The 27,804-nt window shown below is 43.0% G+C and overlaps 1 protein-coding gene across 3 annotated transcripts in view; it reads left to right on the forward strand.

Moving 5' to 3' along the window:
- The window catches only part of si:ch211-1e14.1 (UPF0606 protein KIAA1549), a 91,506-nt gene that overhangs the window by 33,855 nt on the left and 29,847 nt on the right, over positions 1–27,804 (forward strand). For all 3 annotated transcript variants that reach the window (XM_036977762.1, XM_036977756.1, XM_036977764.1), the window contains exons 3-11: positions 6,911–9,223; positions 9,502–9,590; positions 12,332–12,491; positions 12,623–12,753; positions 20,855–21,035; positions 21,229–21,288; positions 21,635–21,780; positions 24,010–24,187; positions 25,362–25,549. In XM_036977762.1, the coding sequence (XP_036833657.1) occupies positions 6,911–9,223; positions 9,502–9,590; positions 12,332–12,491; positions 12,623–12,753; positions 20,855–21,035; positions 21,229–21,288; positions 21,635–21,780; positions 24,010–24,187; positions 25,362–25,549 (3,446 nt within the window). The remainder of the gene's footprint in view (positions 1–6,910; positions 9,224–9,501; positions 9,591–12,331; positions 12,492–12,622; positions 12,754–20,854; positions 21,036–21,228; positions 21,289–21,634; positions 21,781–24,009; positions 24,188–25,361; positions 25,550–27,804) is intronic.

The following is a 27,804-nucleotide window of genomic DNA, read 5'->3' on the forward strand; positions in this document are numbered from 1 at the left end:
CAGCGACTGAAATTACTGCAACACGTAACAAAGAGCTGCAGTTAGTTTCAGAGTGGGTGACAAGGAATAAGTTAGCCCCAAATATTTCTAAAACTAAAAGCATTGTATTTGGAACAAAACACTCACTAAACCCTAAACCTCAACTAAATCTTCTAATAAATAATGTGGAAATTGAGCAAGTTGAGATGACTAACACTAGATGTGACTAACACTAGATTGTAAACTGTCATGGTCAAAACATATTGATGCAATAGTAGCTAAGATGGGGAGAAGTCTGTCTATAATTAAGCGATGCTCTGCCCTCTTAACATCACTATCAACAAAGCAGGTCCTACAGGCCCTAGTTTTGTCGCACCTTGACTACTGTTCAGTCGTGTGGTCAGGTGCCACAAAAAAGGACTTAGGAAAATTGTAATTGGCTCAGAACAGGGCAGCATGGCTGGCCCTTGGATGTACTCAGAGAGCTAATATTAATAATATGCATGTCAGTTTTTCCTGACTGAAAGTGGAGGAGAGATTGACTTCATCACTACTTTTATTTATGAGAGGTATTGACATGTTGAATGCACTGAGCTCTCTGTCTAAACTATTGGCACACAGCTCGGACATCCATGCATACCCCACAAGAGGTCTCTTCATAGTTCCCAAATCCAGAACAGACTATGGGAGGCACACAGTACTACATAGAGCCATGACTACATGGAACTCTATTCCAAATCAAGTAACTGACGCAAAGCAGTAAAATTAGATTAAAAAAAAACAGATTATAAAAAACCTTGTGGAACAGCTGGGACTGTGAAGCAACACAAACATTGGCACAGACACATGCGCACACACACACACACACACACACACACACACACACACACACACACACACACACACACACACACACACACACACACACACACACGATAACATACGCACTATACATACACATGGATTTAGTAATGTAGATATGTGGTAGTGGTGGAGTAGGGGCCTGAGGGCACACAGTGTGTTGTAAAACCTGAGAAAGTATTGTAATGTTTTAAAATTGTATAAACTACCTTAATTTTGCTGTACCCCAGGAGGAGTAAAGCAGCAGGTAATGAGGATCCATAATAAATACAAATAATCACTCTGACGTCAATGCAAATGCAATCGAAAATCATTGCCTATGAGCTCATGTTGCTTAACATTTCTATAGGCTATGCAAGTTAACCTCTGGCACCAGTGGGACGGTAGCGTCCCACCTCAACAACAGCCAGTGAAATTGCAGGGCGCCAAATTCAAAACAACAGAAATCCCATAATTAAAATTCCTCAAACATACAAGTATTATCCACCATTTTAAAGATAAACTTCTTGTAAATACAACCACAGTGTCCGATTTCAAAAAGGCTTTACGACGAAAGTACACTAAACGATTATGTTAGGTCAGTACCTAGTCACAGAAAAACACAGCCATTTTTACAGCCAAAGACAGGAGTCACAAAAAGCAGAAATAGAGATAAAATGTATCACCAACCTTTGATGATCTTCATCAGCTGGCACTCATAGGACTTCATGTTACACAATACATGTATGTTTTGTTCAATAAAGTTCATATTTATATCCAGAAATCTCAGTTTACATTACATTGGTTATGGTCAGAAATGCATTGTCTCAAACAAACAACCGGTGAAAGTGCAGAGAGCCACATCAAATAACAGAAATACTCATCATAAACATTGAAAAACTATACAAGTGTTAAGCATGGAATTGTAGATATACTTCTCCTTAATGCAACTGCTGAGTCAGATTTACGGCGAAAGCACACTTTGCGATTATGTTAGGTCAGCTCCTAGCCACAGAAACCCATACAGCCATTTTCCAAACAAGGATAGGTGTCACAAAAGTAAGAATAAATTAAAATTAATCACTTACCTTTTATGATCTTCATCTGGTGGTACTCCCAGGTCTCCATGTTAGACAATAAATGTTTGTTTTGTTCGATAATGTCCCTCTTTATGACCAAAAACCTCCTTTTTGTTCACGCATTTTGTCCAATAATCCGAATGCAGAAGGCGCAAGTACAACAAAAGTTAGTTGAAACATGCCAAACAATGTTTAAAATCAATCCTCCGGTTGTTTTTGTCATAAATAATCAATAATATTTCAACCGGACAAAAACTTTGTCAATAGGAAAAGAGAAACAAGAAAGACGCGTTCACAATCAGGGCGCATGGCTGATGAATGGAAATGTCCACTGGCCACTGATTGAAAGTGCTGTATGTCCCTCATTTTTCAGAGTAAAAGCCTGAAACAATGCCTAAAGACTGGCCACATGTAGAGGAAGCTACGGAGCTCGTGAACTGGGTCCTAAGTCTTTGTATGGTGGATAGGCTTTCAATGGAAAAACAGCCTTTCAAAATAATAGTACTTTCTGGTTGGATTTTCCTCTGGTTTTTGCCAGCCATATCAGTTCTGTTATACTCACTGACATTATTTTAGCAGTTTTGGAAACTTTAGAGTGTTTTCTATCCAAAAATACTAATTATATGCATATCCTATCTTCTGGGCCTGAGTAGCAGGCAGTTTAATTTGGGCATGCTTTTCATCCAAAATTCCAAATGCTGCCCTCTACCCTAGTGAAGTTAAGAGTTTTGATGGCCTCTATTAAAAAGAGGAGGATCCCATCGCCTTTCTATAGGCTAGGCCTACTATATTTATTTCTCAACTTTCCTAATATTAAGCACATTGCTTCACTTTACAACCGGAGTATAGCCTACCTGTCTGGCATGAAAATGAACCATGGGAAAAGCATCCTCCATTTGCTATTTAAGTGCATAGGTGCATGACAATTTTGTTTATAAATCTTTTTGTTAGTGTAGGTGATGTCGGGTCCGGGTGCCACTAGTGGAGCAACCGCGGATTCGTCAGCTGCCCCGTCAGGCTTCCATGCCTTAGCCGGCTTGTCAGGTTTACAAGACCTGGTTGCCCCGCCAAGCGTCCGTTGCCGAGTATACCGAGGATGCCTCAGCTAGCTCGTCAAGCTCCCGTGCCTCAGCTGTCTCGTTAGGTTCTCAAGACTCGGTTGGCTCAGCAGGCTCCCCATGCCTCACCCGGCTCGTCAGGCTCCTGCACCTCAGCCGGCTCGTCAGGATCCCGCACCTCAGCAGAAGGGATCGGCCTGCTCCTGGTCCCCGGGATCGTCCCTCTGGTCTGCGTCATGCGCCTTGAGCCACATGTCAGGGAGGGGGTACTGTCACGTATACTCCCTCTCCGGCGCTCAAGGTCGTCGGGCCGCTCATTTTTATGCACACCTGTCACCATCGTCATGCGCATCAGCACCTCATCAGACTCACCTGGACTCAATCACCTGCCTGATTATCTTCCCAGCGTACATCTCCCAGCTTACATGTTACAGAACCATAGGATAGCATTTAGCATGTTTTCCTCTTAGGGGAGCCAGCCACTGTCTAGATCTAACATATTGACTGAATGTGAGCAATGAAGGAAACCAAAGATCGAAAAGAGCACCTTGATTGAGTTCAAGTTCATCTCCACAAACAAAGTTCAGATGCATCATAGCCAGTCTAGATGTCTGAGCAGCTGTGGTTATTTGGCTGGATCTCTCACTGGTTCTTGGTAGTTTGGGTTGTATGATGATGATGTGTGTGTTTTAAGAGTTTTCCTCTATCTTTCTTTTGTATAAATAGATGTCATCTGGTACTGTGGTTGTTTTGATGTGTAGAGAGCTCATACAGAGAGCAGAGACATGGCAGGCAGTTGCTGAGTCACTCCATATGATGAGTCTGTTTGTGGCTTGTGCTGCTAGTGATGCCTAGTCAGGGTCTGAACTCTGAAGTCCCTCTAATGTTCTCTCAAGCATGAGTCACACAGACAGTATAAAACATTTACAGTAGCATGGCATACTGAAGCCCATAGCCCGATCAAGCTCACTTCACTGCTTTAACACCCAACAGAATAGATGAAGATCCCTGTTAAGTTTACATTAGATACGCCTACGTTACAGAAGAATTACAGAAAGTCGGATCCTTTTTCTAACGTATTTTGCTTTCTTTATTGCGTCCTCTCAAATGAAACTGTGGACTCAGCGTTTCTCTATCTCACCCATAAAATCAATAAGATCTCTTGCGAATAAGCTATGGCTACACTTTCTGAAAGGGCATGTTTTCCAGGTGTTTGATGCCGTTCCATTCTGCTCCGTTCCGGATATTATTATGAGCCGTTCTCCCCTCAGCAGCTTCCTGTTGGTTACCTGCCATGAGTTCACCTCAGTGTAAACAAAACCTGATACTCACACACTCACAGTATTCCTCCAGAAGGTTCATGTTAACAATCTACTTTCTTCAAGATACCATCTCAGTTACCATTAGGAGACCACCTCAACTCAGCTGTCTGATCTGCCTAGTAATCTAACTGGGATGACATACAGTACAGTACACCTCTCGTCTGATGGCAGGGTAATACAGATGTCTGATCTGCCTAGTAATCTAACTGGGATGACATACAGTACAGTACACCTCTCGTCTGATGGCAGGGTAATACAGCTTTCTGGTTCTCAAAGTTCCCTGATTCAACATCACAAGCCTCTGTTTGGACTTTAAGCGCAATTCTAATGGAACATTTATAGAACAGGGTTTAGAATATAAACTAGGCAAATTGATACAGCTCTTTGGAACCCGATTTGAAGGCCCACTACTATGAATTATTCAAAGTGTTGTAGCGTGGTACTCATGGCTTCCCGGCAGCTCACACACAGACCCTGCCCCGGAAACACAAGCACACGCACCCACGCACATATACACACAAAACACGGGTCACACACACGTGTATTAGACTGTGACTTGTGTAATCATGGCAGTTCCCAATTAAATCATGCATGATGCTTAAGTTACGCAAGAAGCAAATTACTGAAGAAAGGCCGTTGGCACTCTCTAGCACTCTCTAGTCTGGCAAGTTAGTCAGAAACATACTCACTGCATCAGCGAAGACGTATGGTCCATTACAGCACTTCAGTGCCCAACAAAACCCCACTCTACAAAATGACTAGAATTAGTCCTGTTAGGTTTGTGATGGCTTTTGAATATAATATACAATTGCTTGTGATGAGGGAGGATAGGGACATACGAAGGTCAAGCACCAGAAAATGTTATGGTAACTAGCTAGTTGTTCCTACTTGTGTGCTTCGGTACGTAGCTCACTTTGGACCCTTAAACTAGAATGACCTGAGGTTTTCAGCCTGGAACATATGGTCTCCATATATCCTCATCCACACATAACATTAATTAGGCTATACAAACAACATGTATTATCATACACACAAATTAAATGATAGTACACCATCACAAAATGTGCACTGTGAGATAGCCTGACCTGTTTATTCACTGCTGTGGATCACGCTAAAGCTGTTCCATGAGGGTTCTGTGGATAACTTTAGTTGTCGTTGTTGTGTGCATCCAGTCACACTGGGCTGTAACGGTGTTTTGTGGTTCTGAATAGATTTTTCCATTTTACAGCCACTTTGGCAAATGGTACTGCATTAGTTAGACTAGTGATTAGCCTGATGCCTGAGGCACTGTAGTGATTTTGTAGAAGTGCACAAACACAATGTCGCAGCCTATAAGTGGTATTGTACATTTTATGTAACGTTGTTGGTTGGAGTCTTTTTGCACTTAAACTGGCCTACTCAAATTAGGCTATCAGACTTAAGTTGACGTTTTAGTGTGGATTTCATTACTTTTATTACGTTACAGTTGCTAGTTAGTTACCTGTCTAAAATTGTAGCATAGTCCTAATCAGTAATGTAACTTTTGGATTACTAAAATTCAGTAACATAATCTGATTACTTTTGGATTACTTTCCCCTTAAGAGGCATTACAAGAAGACAAAAAGGATCCATCAAACACATTTGGTGTGTCATCATAGTTATCTCTGACATGTGGTCAGACTCGCTCAGGTGGAACAAACTTAAACTTGCACCTTTTTTCCGATGCTGAATTGAATGTCATTGAGAAAACAGAAAGGTGTCATAATGTATTTTTTTCTCAGCACACATCCTTTCTGAATTTAAAAGTAATCCAAGAAGTAATCATTTCGTTTTTCAAAAGTATCTGTAATCTGATTACAATATTTTTGCTGGTAAAGTAACTGATTACAGTCACAGTTTTTTTGTAATCAGATTATATGTAATTGAGTAGGCCTGCTCCCCATCCCTAACCACGACAGATGAAGAATAGGCCTCAATTTTGTACCTTTAGCACCCAATAATCATCCCATAACCTTTGCTCCAGAGGTGAGGATCAGATTAGGCCCATATGGAGCCCTCCGATGATAAATGGTAATCCTATATTATGTCCTTGGGACCATTCATGATTCTTCTCATTAATTTGTATGTTATTTATTGACAGTCACAGATCAATGTTTATTCTATGGAGAAAAGTAGCCTACTAATTAAGGCTAAAGAGCCTGGCAGAACATATTTGAGTCCTATTGATGTGATGTAGGACATGTCTATAATTATATGCCTGTGTGGAAATACCCCCACAGCTTTTCCCCTTTGAGTCACTAGGCTAAATCGGTTGACTTTATCCAGTGTTTGATATGATCCTGCAATTTTGTTCAACATTTATAGCCTACTTTGTTCTCTGAAGAGTGATGGATGGCTTCCTTCCTGGTCATTTCCAAAGGTTGTTGTTGCCAAAACTCACTGAGCAAGAAAATGAAATGAAAAAGCTTCACTGTATATCAACAACAAGTCTTCAATGAGAATGAGATCATATTGATCTCTTAGTCCATTTGAAGAGCACGCTATTTTCCACAGTACTTTATTTCAGTGCAGTCTTAGTTAGGCTACTCACAGATAACTTATCTGATCTATAATTTACCATTCATGTTCATGTTTGATGTTGTTTATTTTTCAGTTGACTGTTCTTCGTTGGATCCCACTGTGTTGGATGAGTTTCGGGAAGAAGCATCAAGCTGGACTGAATCACCCTCAGCCTTATTTGTTTCACACACTGAGGCCTCTGAGCACCCAGATGACACTACAACTACAGCTCTCCCTTCACCTGGTCACCTACCACCTGAATCTACACTAACACTTACTCAATGGGGTATTTCAGCTTCTCAAAACTCCAAATCATTGACTTCTAGAGATCCCCTCCCCATTGGTCCAGACCCTCTCTCCACTCCCACTTTAAGCTCCTCAGTGCCTGTGGTTGGCCTTCAGCAACAACCTAAAGGCCCTACCAGACTCTCAAGGGAGCTGAAGCTCTATGGTCCTGACTCAACCATGGCAATTTTCTCTCCAACCCTTGTTACAGTACCACACCAGAAACCTCTCGGACCACAGTCCAACAAATCCACAACACCCTTGAACCTCTCTACAGCCACCAGTTGGACTACATTGGTACAGTTCATTGTCCCAAACTCTAATGAGAGAGCTCCAGATGAACCTCCATTATTATCCCCCAGCAACCAGCAAGACTCATCAAAACAGACAACCCCTGCATTTATGACATCACTTCCTGTTGGACCCCTCGGCCAGCCTAGACTGCCTGTTGACGATCTGGTAGATGTAGAAGCCCAGTCAGACCAAGCCAGGCCAGAGTCTAAACCTAATCCAGACATGTCCCAGAGTTTAGGCGATCTCTTGCTGGATCCCAAACTTGATCCCTCAAGTAGGTTAATCTATCTGGATCACCTTCGTCCCAGCAGTGAGCTCATGCAGAAGGGCGATGCTGCTCAGGATATCCACATGCTCCCGAAACCATCACCTGAGATGCAGCTGGCTCCCAGCTACGTGCCTTTTCTGAACCCTCACACCACGTCCTCCTCGTCCGAGCCCACCATGGTCCCTCCTGAGGACTTCTTCCCCACCAACACCATGGTGGTGGATTGGGGCTCCGGAGACTACCTGGAGACCGCGTCCTACATGGGCTTGGAAAGGGACGACTTCTCCCTGGTCACCAATCTGCCCACGGACATGTACGACCTGGAGGACTCCAACGCGGAAAGCTACGACACCTCCTTCCCCTCCAGGGTCGGCGTGTCCTTCTCCTCGATGCGTCACATGACGTCTTCACCTAGTCTCACAACAGCGGCTTACAGCTCTAGCGTCGGAAGTGTGGCCCCCACGTCCGTTCCTCTCCCCATCCATCCCTCTCCCAGTCACCCCACGCTAGCCTCAACACAAATACCAACACCTCAAGGGGATTTACCAGGAGGTTCAGATGTTGACTGGACAGATACCTTTATGGTTGAACCAACAGACCTCCTCTTACCAGACATGAATAGCCTGGAGTACTACACCATCCAGCTGACCAAGGATGACTCAGAAGAACACAGGGGCACTAACGTGACCACCACCTCCAGGCATTTCTCCCTGATGTCCATCAGCACCACGCACATCGTGGCCACCAGCACCTTCACTGTGGACCTCAGCCACATGCTCACAGCCTTCTATGGAGTGGATGGAGTGGAGGTCCAGCCTTCTGACAACACTTCCTGGATCGAAGAGTCCTCCGCTGATATCTCCAGCTCAGAGCCTCTGAATACGACCACAGCAAACACTATGGAGATGACTCCGCTGAATGTCTCAGTGCCATTCTTGGAGGCTTCAGTAGTGCCAACTCCCTCCATGGACCTCTCGTCCTCTCTGTGGGGTGTCACTGGTCAGGTATCCGGTGAATGGACGAGCCCCATGGCCACCTCCAGTGTCGGACTGGACAACAGCTCTGTCTTAGTGTCACTGCAGCCTAGTGCTACTGCCTCGGAGACAGACATCCTGTGGTACGTCTCTCCCTCCGCCACAGAGACGGCCCTCCTCAGCACCTCTTTCGTAACTCCTGTGGTGACCAACTCTATAGCCTTCTCCCCATTTCCCGGCCAGACAGAATTACCCCCCAATGTCACCTCAGGCCCGACAGAACCAGCCACCAATGCCACCACCATCCCCCCGGTGTCAGTCATGGCTGACCAAGGCGTTGTTACTGATAGTCCTGTCACAGCAGTGACCAACGACAGCCAGACTACAGTTAGCGGTGTAGACATTTCCACAACTGATCCTGCCACCACCACCACCACTACTACTACCAGCATCACTACTGAGGCCTCTACAACCACCGCTCTGGCCACCACCACTACCCTCCTAACTACTACTAAGAGCCCACCTACAACCATAGGCCGCCAGTACCTCTGTAACGTCACCAAGCCTGTGTACTTTGTTGAAGTCGGTAAGTTGTATTACCTCTTTGTCGTATTAATATACTTTTTTAATGCAGCAACATTATGTGGAATGTCAACCTAATCAATGTTACTAAGATATAATCAAAAACTATGTCTTATCCCTTTTAGTATGAAAGTCATGGTTTTTAATGTAATGTTTTGATAATATTGTCCACTAAATGAATCTATAACATCATTTATCAATGAGAGATGAGATAATGTGAGATGAGATAATGATCTGATAATGAGATTTACTACCTATGTGTGCTTCCATCTTCCTATGCAGGTTTTCCGGCTGGGGCCACTGTTGGATATGCCAAATCCCAAGTCCGAGATGTCCTGAAGACTGAATTCAATAAGTCAGTTGAACTGCAGGTACATTATTATGCAGCATGGGGCATTTTTATTGGGCTTTATTCTTCACTTCAATACCTCACGAAATGGGTTGAGATAAGAGTGAACTGAAAAAGCAGACTTTTTCTTCAGTCTTTACATAGATTATGTTATGTTATGCAGTGCATCTGGGAAGTATTCAGGCCCCTTGACTTTTTCTACATTTTGTTACGTTACAGCCTTATTCTAAAATTGATGTAAATTGTTTTTTTCCTCATCAATCTACACACAATACCCCATAATGACAAAGCAAAATGTTACATTTAACATTTTTGCAAATGTATTACAAAAAAAACTACTGAAATATCACATTTACATAAGTATTCAGACCCTTTACTCATTGCTTTGTTGAAGCACCTTTGGCAGCGATTACAGCATCAAGTCTTCTTGGGTATGATGCTACAAGCTTGGCACACCTGTATTTGGGGAGTTTCTCCCATTCCTCTCTGCAGATCTTCTCAAGCTCTGTCAGGTTCGATGGGGAGCGTTGCTGCCCAGCTATTTTCAGGTCTCTCCAGAGATGTTCGATCGGGTTCAAGTTCGGGATCTGTCTGAGCCACTCAAAGACATTCAGAGACGTGTCCCGAAGCCACTCCTGCCTTGTCTTGGCTGTGTACTAAGGGTTTTTGTCCTGTTGGAAGGTGACCCTTTGCCCCAGTCTGAGGTCCTGAGCACCCTGGAGCATGTTTTCGTCAAAGTTCTCTCTGTAAGGGCCTCCCGGGTGGCGCAGTGGTTAAGGGCGCTGTACTGCAGCGCCAGCTGTGCCATCAGAGTCCCTGGGTTCGCGCCCAGGCTCTGTCGTAACCGGCCGCGACCGGGAGGTCCGGCCGACGCTAAGCACAATTGGCTTAGCGTCGCCCGGGTTAGGGAGGGCTTGGTCGGTAGGGGTGTCCTTGTCTCATCGCGCACCAGCGACTCCTGTGGCGGGCTGGGCGCAGTGTGCGCTAACCAAGGTGGCCAGGTGCACGGTGTTTCCTCCGGCGCAACCCGCGCTGGCTTCCGGGTTGGATGCGTGCTGTGTTAAGAAGCAGTGCGGCTTGGTTGGGTTGTGTATCGGAGGACGCATGACTTTCAACCTTCGTCTCTCCCGAGCCCGTACGGGAGTTGTAGCGATGAGACAACTACAACAATTGAGACAACTACAACAATTGGATACCATGAAAAAGGGGAAAAAATTCTCTCTGTACTTTTCTCCGTTCATCTTTGCCTCGATCCTGACTAGTCCCTGACACTGAAAAACCTTCCCACAGCATGATGCTGCCACCACCATGCTTCACCGCTTGGCATTCAATCCAAAGAGGATAGAATTGGTTTCATCAGACATCAGAGAATCATGTTTCCCATGGTCTGAGAGTATTTAGGTCCCTTTTGGCAAACTCCAAGAAGGCCAAGATGTGCCTTTACTGAGGAGTGGCTTCCGTCTGGCCACTCTACCATAAAAGCCTGATTGGTGGAGTGCTGCAGAGATGGTTGTCCTTCTGGAAGGTTCTCCCATCTCCACTGAGGAACTCTGGAGCTCTGTCAGAGTGACCATCGGGTTCTTGGTCACCTCCCTGACCAAGGCCCTTCTCCCCCAATTGCTCAGTTTGGCCAGGTGGCCAACTCTAGGAAGAGTCTCGGTGGTTCTAATCTTTGTTTTGAGGAACCTTCATTATTTTTTTGGTACCCTTCCCCAGATCTGTGTCTCGGAACTCTACGTACAGTTCCTTCAACCTCATGGCTTGGTTTTTGCACTGACATGCACTGTCAACTGTGGGACATTATATAGACAGGTGTGTGCCTTTCCAAATCATGTCCAATCAATTGAAATTACCACAGGTAGCCTCCAATCAAGTTGTAGAAACATCTCAAGGATGCTTAATGGAAACAGGTCACCTGAGCTCAATTTTGAGTCTCATAGCAAAGGGTCTGAATACTTATGTAAATAAGGTATGTTTTTTAAATATTTTTAATACATTTGTAAAAATGTTTAAAAACCTGTTTTCACTTTGTCGTTATGGGGTATTGTGTGTAGTTTGCTGAGGAAATAGTTTTATTTCATCAATCAATTTTAGAATAAGGCTGTAATGTAACAAAATGTGGAAAATGTCAAGGGGTCTTAATTCTTTCTGAAGGCACTGTATATAAATGAGTCCATAATCGTGGTCTGACATGACAACTAGGGCTAACCTCAAAGTGCTGGCACTGTTGTTAGTTTTACATTAGAAAGCGCAGGCTCCCTAAGAAACCGCCTAACAGCTGCAACATGCTCTGAGTTTAATCAAGCGATAGGGAGCTGCAGCACTGGGTATGAGGCTGTTGTGTAATGGCCCAGGTCATGTGTGTGGGGGTATAGGGATGGGACGCACCAGGAAGGACAGCCCACTTCCTGTGGACTCTTAATCTCCAGGCTCTTTGATAAACAAACCACACTAATGACTAACTGCACACCCAACACTTCATGGCCCAGCAGAGAGGCAGTGACCTCAAGAAACTGTCTACCTTTTAACGGTTTATATGCTGTACAGTGAAAAAGGAGACGGTAGTGTGCCTACACATACAGTACCTCGTAGTTCATGGTGCCAGAACTGAATAACAGATATTCAGCTGCACTTGGAGGATGGTAGAAGTTGAAAGTAAGACAAAAAGAAAGACCGAGTTGAATTGAAAGAATAAACATTAAAATAACTCTTGCTAGGAAGAGAAATTATAATTGTGTTTTTTTTTTCTGTGTCTTGGTAAAGGTTGTTAAGAATCCTCCAGACTTTGTGTTCCGGGCAGTGTCGGGTCCTGTGGTGTACACGGCCATATCAGTCATCAACGCCCTGCGCCAGTCAAGTCGACGCTTCTTGTCCATCTCACACTACTGGAAGGTACCAGACCACCAGTACCAGGTCCATTCAGGTAAGAGCACTGTTTGGTATCGAACTATACAAGCTCCTTTTGAAATGGAGATTTGAATAGTGCATTCCCAGTACGTACTATGTTGTTAGTGTGTGTCTGAACGTAACTCTTCTCTTCTGTTTCCCATCCAGTGCTGCAGTTTGTGCCCAGGCACATTGACGTGCGCGTCTGCAACTTCAGCGAGCGCATTGAGAAAGGCCTGACCATGGCGTATGCCGAAGTGCGCCGGCGCTCGCAGGAGTCCACAAACTTCACTGTGGATGTAAGTGGAGACTGACTGAATACAGTTTAGCTCTCCAGTCAACTAGAACAAAGTAGAGCTTCTTCTAATGCTCTGTTATCATTAGCAGTCACTTACTCCTTCCAAGGTTTTCAACCCTAGAGTCCAACGCCTTGGTACTGATTGTCTGGAATCACCCCTAATCGCAACCCATTTCTGTCAGGAACCCTTAGCTCACACATTTGTTATTTCTAAAGACCACTGGCCGTGTACTTTAGCTATGCTCTTACTGCTAGAGCTCGAAAAGAGCAGCGTCTGCTGAAATAAGTCTGGAAGTGGAAAGGAAAAGAGAGAAAAGCTCTGATTTTCCAAGAGAGTCGGTTGGCTGAGGCCAAGAAATTAGAAAGTTAGAAACTAATTGGGTTACTGTGTGCAAATGCAGCTCCTCGGCCCCGCAAACTCAACTCTGGTCCCTGAAGCCAGTTCCGCTGCTTGTTTTAATTTTTCTCCTCTAATCAAGGACTGATTTAGACCTGGGTGCAATTAATTATCAAGTATAACAGAAAACCAGCTGGCTCTGTACCATGTAGGGTAAGAGTTGAATACCCCTGGCCTAGACTGCAGTCTTAATTGGCGGTGCTTGTTTGCTGACTTCGACAAACATAGACTGGGACTGCCTCTAACGATTGCACCAGCAGTACTCCGATTGCAGCTGCAGGGGCTTGCTTCGGATTGGAGAGAGAAAGAGAGGCAGGAGCTGCTGGACTTTTATATTACAATTGTTAAAGCTTGTGGAGCGACAGGGAGTAATGGTTGAAATGTATGGTTGCGTGACTGTGTGTGCTGCAATAATACAACCTAAGTGTTGGTCTCCGTCTCCAGCACACAAGTCTTTAGATCAGTGGTCACTCATTCAAGACCAAAATGACCAGCTTTGGTTTATTGGATCAGGTTTGATTCAATAAAGGTTGTCCACTATTAAAAGTATTCTGATGCTTGAGAAAGTGCTTATTTCGCTGTTCGGGTTTGCTGTTCTTGAGTGTAGCAAACCATAAGGGTATGGAAAGTTTTCAGACACATACAGTTGAATTCGGGAGTTTGCATACACCTTAGCCAACTACATTTAAACTCAGTTTTTCACAATTCCTGACATTTAATCCTCGTAAAAATGCTCTGTCTTAGGTCAGTTAGGATCACCACTTTATTTTAAGAATGTGAAATGTCAGAATAATAGTAGAGAGAATGATTTATTTCAGCTTTTATTTCTTTCATCACATTCCCAGTGGGTCAGAAGTTTACATACACTCAATTAGTATTTGGAAGCATTGCCTTTAAATTGTTTATCTTGGGTCAAATGTTTCAGGTAGCCTTCCACAAGCTTCCCACAATAAGTTGGGTGAAATTTGGCCCATTCCTCCTGACAGAGCTGGTGTAACTGAGTCACGTTTGTAGGCCTCCTTGATTGCACACACTTTTTCAGTTCTGTCCACACATTTTCTATAGGGTTGAGGTCAGGGCTTTGTGATGGCCACTCCAATACCTTGACATTGTTGTCCTTAGCCTCTCTAGGATAGGGGGACTGTCGCGTCTCACTTGGCCAAAAGCCAGGGAAAATGCAGAGCGGCAAATTCAAATAAATTATATAAAAATCAAACTTTATTAAATCATTAAATCACACATGTAAGATAATAAATTAAAGCTACACTCACTGTGAATCCAGCCAACATGTCAGATTTTAAAAAGGCTTTTCGGCGAAAGCATAAGATGCTACTATCTGATGATAGCACAACAGTAAACAAAGAGAGTAGCATGTTTCAACCCTGCAGGCGCTACACAAAACGCAGAAATAAAGTATAAATCATGCCTTACCTTTGACGAGCTTCTTTTGTTGGCACTCCAATATGTCCCATAAACATCACAAATGGTCCTTTTGTTTCTTTTAATTCCGTCTATATATATCCAAAATGTCCATTTATTTGGCGCGTTTGATCCAGAAAAAAACAGCTTCCAATTTGCGCAAAGTCACTACAAAATATCTCAAAAGTTACCTGTAAACTTTGCCAAAACATTTCAAAATACTTTTGTAATACAACTTTAGGTATTTTTAAACGTTAATAATCGATCAAACTGAAGACGGGTCTATCTGTTTTCAAAAGAGGACGAGAGGAAACTAACGCTACTTTTCAAGTCTTGCCCAACTCTCAACAGCATTACCCTTTTCCTAGATGGCCGTACTTCTTCAGTGCACAAAGGAATAACCTCAACCAAATTCCAAAGACTGGTGACATCCAGTGGAAGCGCTAGGAACTGCAAACAAGTGCCTAAGAAATATTGTTTCCCCATGAGAAACCATTGAACAGACAGTGACCTCAAAAATAAATAATTCTGAATGGTTAGTCCTCTGGGTTTTGCCTACATAAGTTCTGTTATACTCACAGACATGATTCAAACAGTTTTAGAAATGGCAGAGTGTTTTCTATCCAAATCTACTAATAATATGCATATCTTATATTCTTGAGCATGAGTAGCAGGAAGTTTAAATTGGGCACACTATTTATCCAAAAGTGAAAATGCTGCCCCCTATCCCAAAGAGGTTTTAACCTGTTGGATATAGGGGGCGCTATTTAAATTTTTAAACAAGATATTTTGTCACGAAAAGATGCTCGACTATGCATATAATTGACAGCTTTGGAAAGAAAACACTTGTTTCCAAAACTGCAAAGATATTGTCTGAGTGCCACAGAACTGATGTTACAGGCGAAACCCAGATAAAAATCCAATCAGGAAGTGCCGCATTTTTTGAAACCGTCTCATGCCAATGACTCCTTATATGGCTGTGAATGCGCTACGAATGAGCCTACGTTTTCCACGCATTCCCCAAGCTGTCTACAGCATTGTGACGTCTTTTTAGGCATTTCCATTGGAGAATGCCTCTAAGGGACCATATTTGGCGAGTGGTCACATGGTGTCTCCCAGAGAAAATCTCGCGTAAAATACTGAGGTAGCCATTTTTCCAATCACTTCTTATGAGAAAACAATTGCCTTGACGGATATATTATCGAATAATATATATGTTAAAAACATCTTGAGGATGGATCCTAAACAACGTTTGCCGTGTTTCTGTCAATATTATGGAGCAAATTTTGAAAAAAGTTTGGCGTTATAGTTTAAGTATTTTTCGGTCGATTTTTCAGCCAAAACTGATGAACAAACGGGACCTTTTTCACCTACAAAAATATTATTTTTGGAAAAAAGGAACATTTGCTATCTAACTGGGAGTCTCCTGAGTGAAAGCATCTGAAGTTCTTCAAAGGTAAATGATTTAATTTGGTTGCTTTTCTTATTTTCGTGAAAATGTTGCCTGCTGCCAGCAGACCCTAGCATAGCATTATGCCATGATAAACTTACACAAATGCTTGTCTAGCGTTGGCTGTAATGCATATTTTGAAAATCTGAGATGACAGTGTTGTTAACAAAAGGCTAAGCTTGTGTTTGAATATATTTATTTGATTTCATTTGCGATTTTCATGAATAGGAAAAGTTGCGTTATGGTAATGCGCTTGAGGCTATGATTACGCTCCCGGATACGGGATTGCAAGTCGCTAGAGGTTAAGCCATTTTCCACAACTTTGGAAGTGTGCTTGGGGTTATTGTTAATTTGGAAGACCCATTTGTGACCAAGCTTTAACTTCCTGACTGATGTCTTGAGATGTTGCTTCAATATACCCACCTAAGTTTCCTCCCTCATGATGCCATCTATTTTGTGAAGTGCACCAGTCAGTCCTGCAAGCAATGCACCCCCACAACATGATGCTGCCCACCCCCGTGTTTCACGGTTGGGATGGTGTTCTTCTGCTTGCAAGCCTCCCCCTTTTCCCTCCAAACATAATTGATGGTCATTATGGCCAAATAGTCCGATTTTTGTTTCACTTCCAGTTTCATTTCTCCAAAAAGTATGATATTTGTCCCCATGTGCAGTTGCAAACCGTAGTCTGGCGTTTTTTAATGGCGGTTTTGGAGCAGTGGCTTCTTCCTTGTTGAGCGGCCTTACAGGTTATGTCGATATAGGATTTGTTTTACTGTGGATATAGATACTTTTGTACCTGTTTCCTCCAGCATCTTCACACGGTCCTTTGCTGTTGTTCTTGGATTGATTTGCACTTTTCGCACCAAAGTACGTTCATCTCTAGGAGACAGAACTCGTCTCCTTCCTGAGCGGTATGATGGCTGCGTGGTCCCATGCTGTTTATACGTGCGTACTATTGTTTGTACAGATGAACATGGTACCTTCAGGCGTTTGGAAATTGCTCCCAAGGATGAACCAGACTTGTGGAGGTCTATCATTTTTTTCTGAGGTCTTGGATGATTTATTTAGATTTTCCCATGATGTGAAGCAAAGAGGCACTGAGTTTGAAGGTAGGTCTTGAAATACATCCACAGATACAGCTCCAATTGACTTAAATTATGTCAATCAACCTATCAGGAGCTTCTAAATCCATGACATCATTTTCTGGAATTTTCCAAGCTGTTTAAAGGCACAGTCAACTTAGTGTATGTAAACTTGTGACCCACTGGAATTGTGATACAGTGAATTATAAGTGAAATAATCTGTCTGGAAACAATTGTAGGAAAAATGACGTGTCATGCACAAAGTAGCTGTCCTAACCGACTTCAAAACTATAGTTTGTGAACAAGACATTTGTGAAGTGGTTGAAAAACAAGTTTTAATGACTCCAACCTAGGTGTATGTAAACTTCCGACTTCAACTGTAGGTTTCATACTCAGTAAATTAACGGATTAGACTGGATAATGAATTAATATCTGGAGAACACCATTTTAATTATGCCTGGTCATTTAATTTTCAATTCCCTTTCAATTTCAAATCCGCAAATTAAATGAGATCAATCTGACCCAAGCTCTTCTGCTGTATATTCACACTGGTTGAATCTACGTTGTTTCCACATCATTTCACTGAAATTACGTTAAAGGGTAACTCTCAACCCCAATTTCAGCCTTTGCCCAACCTCTTCAAATGCCTTCAGGTGAGAAGTTGTGGGTGGCTGGAATTGCCATATATAGAGTCCTTTAGGTGCGTTATGGCAAACTCCAAGAGGACTGTCATGTGCCTTTTACTGAGGAGTGGCTTCCGTCAGACCAGTCTACCATAAAGGCCTGATTGGTGGAGTTCTTCAAGAAGGTCTGGAAGGTTCTCCCATCTCCACAGATGAACTCTGGAGCTCTGTCAGAGTGACCATCGGGTTCTTGGTCACCTCCCTGACCAAGGCCCTTCTCCCCCAATTGCTCAGTTTGGCCGGGCGGCCAGGTCTTGGTGGTTCCAAACTTCTTCCATTTAAGACTGATAGAGGCCACTGTGTTCTTGGGGACCTTCAATGCTGTAGAAATGTTTTGCTACCCTTCCCCAGATCTGTGCCTCGACACAATCCTGTCTCGGAGCTCTACAGACAGTTCCCTCGACCTCATGGCTTGGTTTTTGCTCTGACATGCACTGTCAACTGTGGGACCTTATATAGACAGGTGTGTGCCTTTCCAAATCATGTCCAATCAATTGAATTTACCACAGGTGGAATCCAATCAAGTCTCCAATTTCAGTCTCATAGCAAAGGCTCTGAATACTTAGTCAGTTCCATAAATATTTGGACATTGACCAAGTTATTCTTATTTTAGATGTCTACCACAGCATATTGGAGTTGAATTCATTCAATAAAGTATAGACTTTCAGCTTTAATTTGAGGGTTTTTGTATCCAAATCGGGTGAACGGTGTAGGAATTACAGCACGTTTTATATGTGCTCCCCCCTTTTTAAAACCTCTTAAGGATCGGACTTTTTAAAATATAATAATAATATAATATAATTTCGCCTAAAATGACATACCCAAATGTAACTGCCTGTAGCTCAGGACCTGAAGCAAGGATATGCATATTATTGATGCCATTTGTATGGAAACACTTTGAAGTTTGTGGAAATGTGAAATGAATGTTGGAGAATATAACACATTAGATCTGGTAAAAGATGCCAGGCCTTTACTGCAGCTGTCTTCAGTTCCTACTTGCTCTTGTGGCGTTTTGCTTTCAGTTTTGCCTTCAGCAAGTGAAATGCATGCTCAATTGGATTCAGGTCAGGTGATTGACTTGGCCATTGCAGAACATTATACTTATTTGCCTTAAAAAAAGTATTGGGTTGCTTTCGCAGTATGCTTCTGGTCATTGTCCATCTGCACTTTGAAGCACCGTCCAATGAGTTTTTAAGCATTTGGCTCAATTTGAGCAGATAATATAACCCTAAACACTTCAAAATTCATCATGCTGCTTTTGTCAGCAGTCACATCGTCAATATATACAAGGGAATCAGCTCCATTGGCAGCCATACATGCCCACGCCATAACACTACCTCCACCATGCTTCACAGATGAGGTGGTATGCTTCGGATCATGAGCAGTTCTTCTCCATACTCTTCTCTTCTCTTCCCATCATTCTGGTACAAGTTGATCTTTGTCTCATCTGTCCATAGGATGTTGTTCCAGAACTACACAGGCTTTTTTAGATGTTGTTTGGCAAACTCTAATCTACTCTTCCTGTTTTTGAGGCTTACCAATGGTTTACATCTTGTGGTAAACCGTCAGTATTTACTCTGGTGAAGTCTTCTCTTGTCTGTTGACTTTGACACAGATACGCCTGCCTCCTGGAGGGTGTTCTTGATCTGGCCAACTGTTGTGAAGGGGTTTTTCTTCACCAATGAAAGAATTCTTCTGTCATCCACCACAGTTGTTACCCATGGTCTTCCGGGCCTTTTGGTGTTCCTGAGCTCACCAGTGCGTTTTTTCTTTTTAAGAATGTATGAAATAGTTCATTTGGCCACACCTAATGTTTTTGCTATCTCTCTGATGGGTTTGTTTTGATTTGTCAGCCTAATGATGGCTTGCTTCACTGGCAGTGACAGCTCTTGGGAATTCATAGTGAGGGTTAACAGCAACAAATTCCGAATGCAAATGTCACACTTGAAATCAACTCTTGACCTTTTATCTGCTTACTTGTAAATTAACTAATGAGGGAATAACACAAACCTGACCATGGAACAGCTGTGCAGCCAATTGTCCAATTACTTTTGGTCCTTTTAATTACAATTATATTAGTTTGTCCAATTACTATTGAGCCCCTAAAATTGGGGGGCTATGTATAAAAATGGTTGTAATTCCTACACGGTTCATACAATCATTTTGACAAAACCCTTAAATTAAAGATGAACGTCTACACTTAAAGCACATCTTGATTCCTTTCAAGTCCATTGTGGTGGCGTACCGAGACAAAATTAGGCTAATTGTGTCACTGTCCAGATACTTATGAACCTGACTGAATGTAAATAAGGGGTATTTCTGTTTTTTTTATTTATATATATATATATATAAATGAGCAAACATTTCGAAAAACCTGTTTTCGCTTTGTCATTATGGGGTATTGTGTGTAGATTGATGAGATAAAAAAAAGGCTGTTATGTAACAAAATGTGGAAAAGGTCAAGGGGTCTGAATACTTTCCAAAGGCACCGTAGATGTGTTTGAAACCATAAGCAAAAACCTTGCATTTTGTGTAACGTCAGTCGAGGAAGCATCATGCAATATATATTGTCACTCTCCCCTTACAAATAAGGCACGCTGTCACCTGCTTTTATAGTAAGCCTTGATGTGGTACTGTACCTCCCAGCACATCTAGAAGTACCCTCCCTTAAGATGATGTAGAGGCACTTTCTCAAGGTGCCTCTACATCACAATTGAAATGGTAGAGTTGAACCGCTCGGGGGAAAAAGAGCTAGATTTACTACTAAAAGACCAACATATATCACTATTGCAACGAATTGTCAAAATGAAGACCAGAATTGACGTGTTTCACTATAACTAAGCTTAAAACATCTGTTTTTTGTATTAAAAAAAATGTTTAAACCAATGTTAAATTTACATCTTTGCCCAGTGTAAATAAATAAATAAGTAAATGTGTGGCAAATTGCGAACATCACACTGCAGTGTATGCTCACATGGTTTATTTGGTGACAGAGTCTCTTTTTACCATTTACCGAACTTTTGATATCCATCCCTAGCTCAAAGACGTGTGGATATGTCATATTTTCCTAGATTGTGAACATTACCATGAACCAGCCAAGTAGTCAGCAGAGGGAGCCGGTGGACGTGACCTTTGCGGTGCGTGGGGCCATAGGCTACCTGAAGGGGTCAGAGGTCAGCAACCACCTGAGGCTGCTCAACATGGTGGAATTCAGCTACTACCTGGGCTTCCCCATGCTGCAGATCGCCGAGCGTGAGTCTATTATCATTGTCTAATGGATTGGGATTTTATGCCAAACGCCACTCCTGGGAAGTTCACTTGGGGAAAAATAAATGTATTCTATTAGCCAATCTGCTTCACCTTCTATACACCTATTTTAACCTCAATAGAGAGTATTTTCAGGTTGTCTGTACTTGTCTGGTTTCCCTCTGTTCTTTCCCAATAGCTTTCCACTACCCGGAGTTGAACACCACCCACTTGCTTCGCTCGTCTTGGGTTAGAACAGGTATGCTTCCCCTTGTCAACAACTCTGACATTAGGTCAGCGTTTCCCAAACTCGTTCCTGGGGACCTCAAGGGGTGCATGTTTTGGTTGTTGGAATTATTTGTTCATTATTTGAATCTGCTGTGGGCAAAAACCAAAACGTGCACCTCTTGTGGTCCCAAGGACTGACTTTGGGAAACGCTCCTTTAAATATTCCATCCAATCTAAATCTCAACTGCAGCAAGAGGATGGATTGAAAGACATACACATGTAGGGCCTATGTTCTGGCTGTGTGATAGGCTGTGTTGGTTCTGTATTTCCTGTCCTGTGAGTGATATCATAACTCTCTGTTTCCTGTCCTTGACCAGTGTTGCTGGGTGTTCTGGATCAGGGGGTGGATGAGCGGACCTTCCAGGCCAAGATGGAACGTCGTGTGGCCCTGCTGCTAGGAGAAGTGCTGGGGGCGGCCAGGCGCACCAAGAGGGCCACCAGCGTGGCTAACCACAGTGTTCAGGTAACCGCATCGGAGCGACTATACCCATCAAATTCTAATTTGGACCTTGAAGCCAGTTCCACTGCTTTTTTCAATGTTCCCTTTACACCTGGGACACCAGGTAAGTGTAATTCATTATCAGGTAGAACAGATAACCAGCAGTACTCCGGACCTCATAGGGTAAGTTTTGAATACCCCTGCACTATACTATACACAGGTAGATGTGTGTGTACAGTTTATCTGAGGTAAGGGTGACTTGTGTGTGTACTACACTCTTAGAAAAAAGGGTTCTTCAGCTGTCCCCATATGGTAACCGTTTTTGGTTTCAGGTAGAACCCTTTTTGGTTTCAGTTAGAACCCCCTGTGGAAAGGGTTCTACATGGAATCGGAAAGGGTTCTCCTATGGGGACAGCCGAAGAACCCTTTTAGGTTTTAGGTAACACCTTTTTTTCTAAAAGTGTACTGCTACTCAGAGACATTTATACAGAATAAGTCATGAACACACACACACACACACGATGCATTACATTTGAGAACTCAAATTACAGTTATCTCGTGTTGTGCTTTACCATAACTCTAAGTACAGCAAGTACAGCTCTCCCCCTGTGGTAATAGCCCCTAGTCTAGGCTGCCCTAGGTACTGTGTTACTGAAGAGAGTAAGTCTGGGTCGTGTGTGATCTGAAAAACAACCTGTGTTCCCTCAGCCAGCCTCTAATCCACATCCAGTCCCCAAGTTTATTAGAGTGGAATGATGAACAGTGTGTGGCCCCACCTGAACCACCCCTTTCCAAAACACACACACACACACACACACACACACACACACACACACACATACACACCTCCTGGGTTTATAATAACTCCAGCTGCCAGGCAGAGAGAGAATTAATAATTGATCTGCTATTAGCGACTGGTGCACACAGCAGTCGAGTAACGGGTCTTGAAAGAAAGACAATTTGACTTGGTGGTTGGTCTTTGAGTGGCTGGCGCTGTGATGAATACTGTAGGTGGAGTTGCCATGGATACTCTGGCCTATCCTGTCCCCTGAATGTTGTTAAGAGAGAGGGGAGTAGAGCAGGTGCTGTGGAGCTCCACAAAAGGCCGAGCTTGATTAGTAAAGCAGTGGTGCTCTGGGTAGAAAAGACTACAAGCCCTTGATAATGAGTCTCACTGTTCCGATTCATAGAGAGCTCACCACAAGGAATAATATCCACTGAATTAGTAGGAAGGATGCTTTTACCAGTTGATGTGACTAACACCGTATAGTCCACTCTGTTTGCAACCACATGCACCAATACCCCTCTACAGAATATTGTTATGTTATTATTGGGTAATGGGGAAAGAAAAGTAGAGGCAGAATAGAAACCACATTTAAACCACTGGAAGCTAGTACCAGGCATTGTCGCTGCAGAGCTACACGTTTTATTGCGTTACAATTTATTGTGTTACTAAGTGGGATTCAAATGTATTTCATTGTACTTTTTTGGTCGACAATTTACAAACAATACTCTATAATGTCGAAGAGGAAGAAAAAGATGAAGAAAAATGCAAATATAGTAGTTTAGAAAAAGTATTCAGCTCCCTGAGTCAATACATTTTTAGAAACACCTTTTGGCATCGGTTACAGCTGTGGGTCTTCATGGGTAAGTCTATAAGAGCTGTGCACATCTGGATTGTGCCATATTTGCCCATTATTCTTCTGGAAAAAAAGGTCAGCCAAACACAAGGCTTTGCGTTCAGGCCAAAAAGTGTATTCCTTTGCTGTGTTTTTATTGCAGTATTACTTTAGTGCTTGTTGCATACAATATGCATGTTTTGGAATATTTTCATTCTGTATTTGTGTTCTTCTTTTCATTATTGCGGAGTCACTGCAATGTTGATCCGTCCCCAGTTTTCTCCCATCACAGCCATTGAACTCTGTAACTGTTTTAAGATCACCGATGGCCTCATGGTGACATCCCTGAGCAGTCTCATTCCTGTCCTGCAGCTCAGTTCAAGGATGACTGTATCTTTGATGTCTCTGGGTGGTTTAATACATAATCCACAGCAGAATGAATAACTTCACCATGCTTAAAGATGTATTCATTGTCTGAGTTGTTATTGTAACCCATCTACCAATCACTGCCCTTTTTTTATGAGGCTTTCGAAAAGCTCACTGTCTTTAAAATTCAATAGTTGACGGAGGGACCATACAGATGTTGCATGTATGGGGTTAGTCATTCAAAAATCACACATCTTCCTCCCTTCAGATTGTGAGTACGACCAGGCTGGTGGGAGCGGAACACCCGCTGGAGATGGTGTACTTTGTGGAGGGTCCCAGCGGGGAGCGGCAGCCTGCAATCACTACAGCCAACCTGCTGAACCGTCTTGACGTGCAGAGGGCAGCCATCATACTGGGATACAGAGTGGAGGGCATCCTGGCTACACGTAAGTTCCAATCTGCCACAGTCTGGTCCCAGATCGCTTTATGCTGTCTTGCCAACTCCTATGGTCTTGACTATAGAGTATCTATCTATCTATTATATCTAATCTATCTATCTAATATATATAATCTATCTAATCTATTTTATCTATCCTATCATCTAGCTAATCTATCTATATATCTTATCTATCTATCTTATCTATCTATTTTATCTATCCTATCTATCTATTTTATCTATCTAATCTCTCTATTTTATCAATCATATCGATCCTATCTATCTATTTTATCTATCTAATCTCTCTATTTTATCAATCATATCTATCTTATCTATCTATTTTATCTATCTAATCTATTTTATCTATCCTATCTAATCTATTTTATCTATCATATCTATCTTATCTATCTATTTTATCTATTTGATCTTATCTATTTGATCTATCTATCTATTTTATCTATCTTTTTGATCTATCCTATTGTATCTATCCTATCTATTTTATCTATCTATCTTATCTAACCTATTGATTGTATCCATCCTGTCTTTGTTCAGGCACATATCCATGCACCAGTGCATTCATTGACACAGAACGTGTTCATGAAGCTTTTGGAGCTCCTGATCATAGTAAAGTGAACCTGCACAGTAAAAAAGGATAAAAAGAGAATACTAATGATTTGCTTTCTCAGTATATGTTGACATGTATTTATAGCAGCGTCTCAACTAATGACTTTATCCTATAGACTGTGTCAAATGTATATCAACCTCATTATATACCCATGTTCGGGATGAAAGCCTAACACACGGTCAGAGCACCTCAGGGGACTTCTGTCCCTGCTGTAAGACTAATCTTACGGCAGGCAAGGGTTCTCCCAAGGGGTACGACAAGCCTTAATTAATCCTAATGAAGTCCCTTGGTTACAGCAGGGGAACCTACAGCCTAAAGATGTTGTGCGTGGAACACAGTGTGTACCATGCAGTGCATCTACTCTAGCTGTTTAGAAATTACCTTGGTGTGCTAGTCAGGATCTCTGATGGGGATATATAAACACAGACAGATGCGCTCACACACACACACACAGGCAGGCAGGCAGACATATGCATAAAATTGCACATACATGATGTACACACACTCTATAATATTCTATATCATGTTACGTGTTAAGTATGTCTCTATGGCCCTGTAGCTGTGGAGAAGGTGGCGGGCTACCCTCCCACGGACACGGAGAACACCAGCGTGTGGATCATTGTCGGCGTGGTGGTGCCGCTAGGTGTGGCCGTCATCATCATCTCCATCCTGTACTGGAAGCTGTGTCGCACCGACAAGCTGGAGTTCCAGCCCGACGCCATGACCACTGTCCAGCAGAGACAGAAGGTGATCAAAAACCTGATAGAAATAAAGAGACTGAAGGTGAGGGGGGAGGAGGGGAGGAGGAGGGACGATGTGCCAAGGAGGATGATCCTAGAGTTTATTCACCTCTTTTAACCTGCTGTCATGTCTGGGTGTGTTGTGCCTTACATGTTTATGTTGCCTGTCTCTTTGTCCATAGCCACGGTCTTAAATGGCCCTACTCTACACGGCTATCCTGTCTCTCTGATGGATCAGTCTGTCTGGTCTGTCTGTGTAGTTATTAGGGGTTATCCTGTCTCTCTGATGGACCAGTCTGTCTGGTCTGTCTGTGTAGTTATTAGGGGTTATCCTGTCTCTCTGATGGATCAGTTTGTCTGTTCTGTCTGTGTAGTTATTAGGGGTTATCCTGTCTCTCTGATGGATCAGTCTGTCTGGTCTGTCTGTGTAGCTATTAGGGGTTATCCTGTCTCTCTGATGGATCAGTCTGTCTGGTCTGTCTGTGTAGTTATTAGGGGTTATCCTGTCTCTTTGATGGATCAGTCTGTCTGGTCTGTCTGTGTAGTTATTAGGGGTTATCCTGTCTCTGATGGATCAGTCTGTCTGGTGTGTGTGTAGTTATTAGGGGTTATCCTGTCTCTCTGATGAATCAGTCGGTCTTGTCTGTCTGTGTAGTTATTAGGGGTTATCCTGTCTCTCTGATGGATCAGTCGGTCTTGTCTGTCTGTGTAGTTATTAGATATATGAACATAGATATGTCCTTTAGAGGGGCGATAACCGTATAACACAAGCAGTGGAGACACAGAGGAGTCGACTGGCTGATAACACATCACTCTCTATGCTGTGTGTGAAGGTAGAGGGGGACAAATAGCTGTCAGTATCAGAGATAACTAAAAGTACAATGTACCACGCACAAAGATGCTGCAGATGGATATATACAGTGGGGAGAACAAGTATTTGATACACTGCCAATTTTGCAGGTTTTCCTACTTACAAAGCATGTAGAGGTCTGTCATTTTTTATCATAGGTACACTTCAACTGTGAGAGACGGAATCTAAAACAAAAATCCAGAAAATCACATTGTAGGATTTTTAAGTAATTAATTTGCATTTTATTGCATGACATAAGTATTTGATCACCTACCAAGCAGTAAGTATTCCGGCTCTCACAGACCTGCTAGTTTTTCGTTAAGAATCCCTCCTATTCTCCACTCATTACCTGTATTAACTGCACCTGTTTGAACTCGTTACCTGTATAAAAGACACCTGTCCACACACTCAATCAAACAGACTCCAACCTCTGCACAATGGCCAAGACCAGACAGCTGTGTAAGGACATCAGGGATAAAATTGTAGACCTGCGCAAGGCTGGGATGGGCTACAGGACAATAGGCAAGCAGCTTGGTGAGAAGGCAATAACTGTTGGCGCAATTATTAGAAAATGGAAGAAGTTCAAGATGACGGTCAATCACCCTCAGTCTGGGGCTCCATGCAAGATCTCACCTCGTGGGGCATCAATGATCATGAGGAAGGTGAGTGATCAGCCCAAAACTACACGGCAGGACCTGGTCAATGACCTGAAGAGAGCTGGGACCACAGTCTCAAAGAAAACCATTAGTAACACACTACGCCGTCATGGATTGAAATCCTGCAGCGCACGCAAGGTCTCCCAGCTCAAGCCAGCACATGTCCAGGCCCGTCTGAAGTTTGCCAATGACCATCTGGATGATCCAGAGGAGGAATGGGAGAAGGTCATGTGGTCTAAATAGAGCTTTTTGTTCTAAACTTGTTTGGAGGAAGAAGAAGGATGAGTACAACCCCAAGAACACTATCCCAACCGTGAAGCATGGAGGTGGAAACATCATTCTTTGGGGATGCTTTTCTGCAAAGGGGACAGGACGACTGCACCGTATTGAGGGGAGGATGGATGGGGCTATGTATCACGAGATCTTGGCCAACAACCTCCTTCCCTCAGTAAGAGCATTGAAGATGGGTCGTGGCTGGGTCTTCCAGCATGACAACAACCCGAAACACACAGCCAGGGCAACTAAGGAGTGGCTCCGTAAGAAGCATCTCAAGGTCCTGGAGTGGCCTAGCCAGTCTCCAGACCTGAACCCAATAGAAAATCTTTGGAGGGAGCTGAAAGTCCGTATTGCACAGTGACAGCCCCGAAACCTGAAGGATCTGGAGAAGGTCTGTATGGAGGAGTGGGCCAAAATCCTTGCTGCAGTGTGTGCAAACCTGGTCAAGAACTACAGGAAACCTATGATCTCTGTAATTGC

Source organism: Oncorhynchus mykiss, chromosome 1 (assembly GCF_013265735.2).
Source record: "Oncorhynchus mykiss isolate Arlee chromosome 1, USDA_OmykA_1.1, whole genome shotgun sequence".
Classification (NCBI taxonomy): Eukaryota; Metazoa; Chordata; class Actinopteri; order Salmoniformes; family Salmonidae; genus Oncorhynchus; species Oncorhynchus mykiss.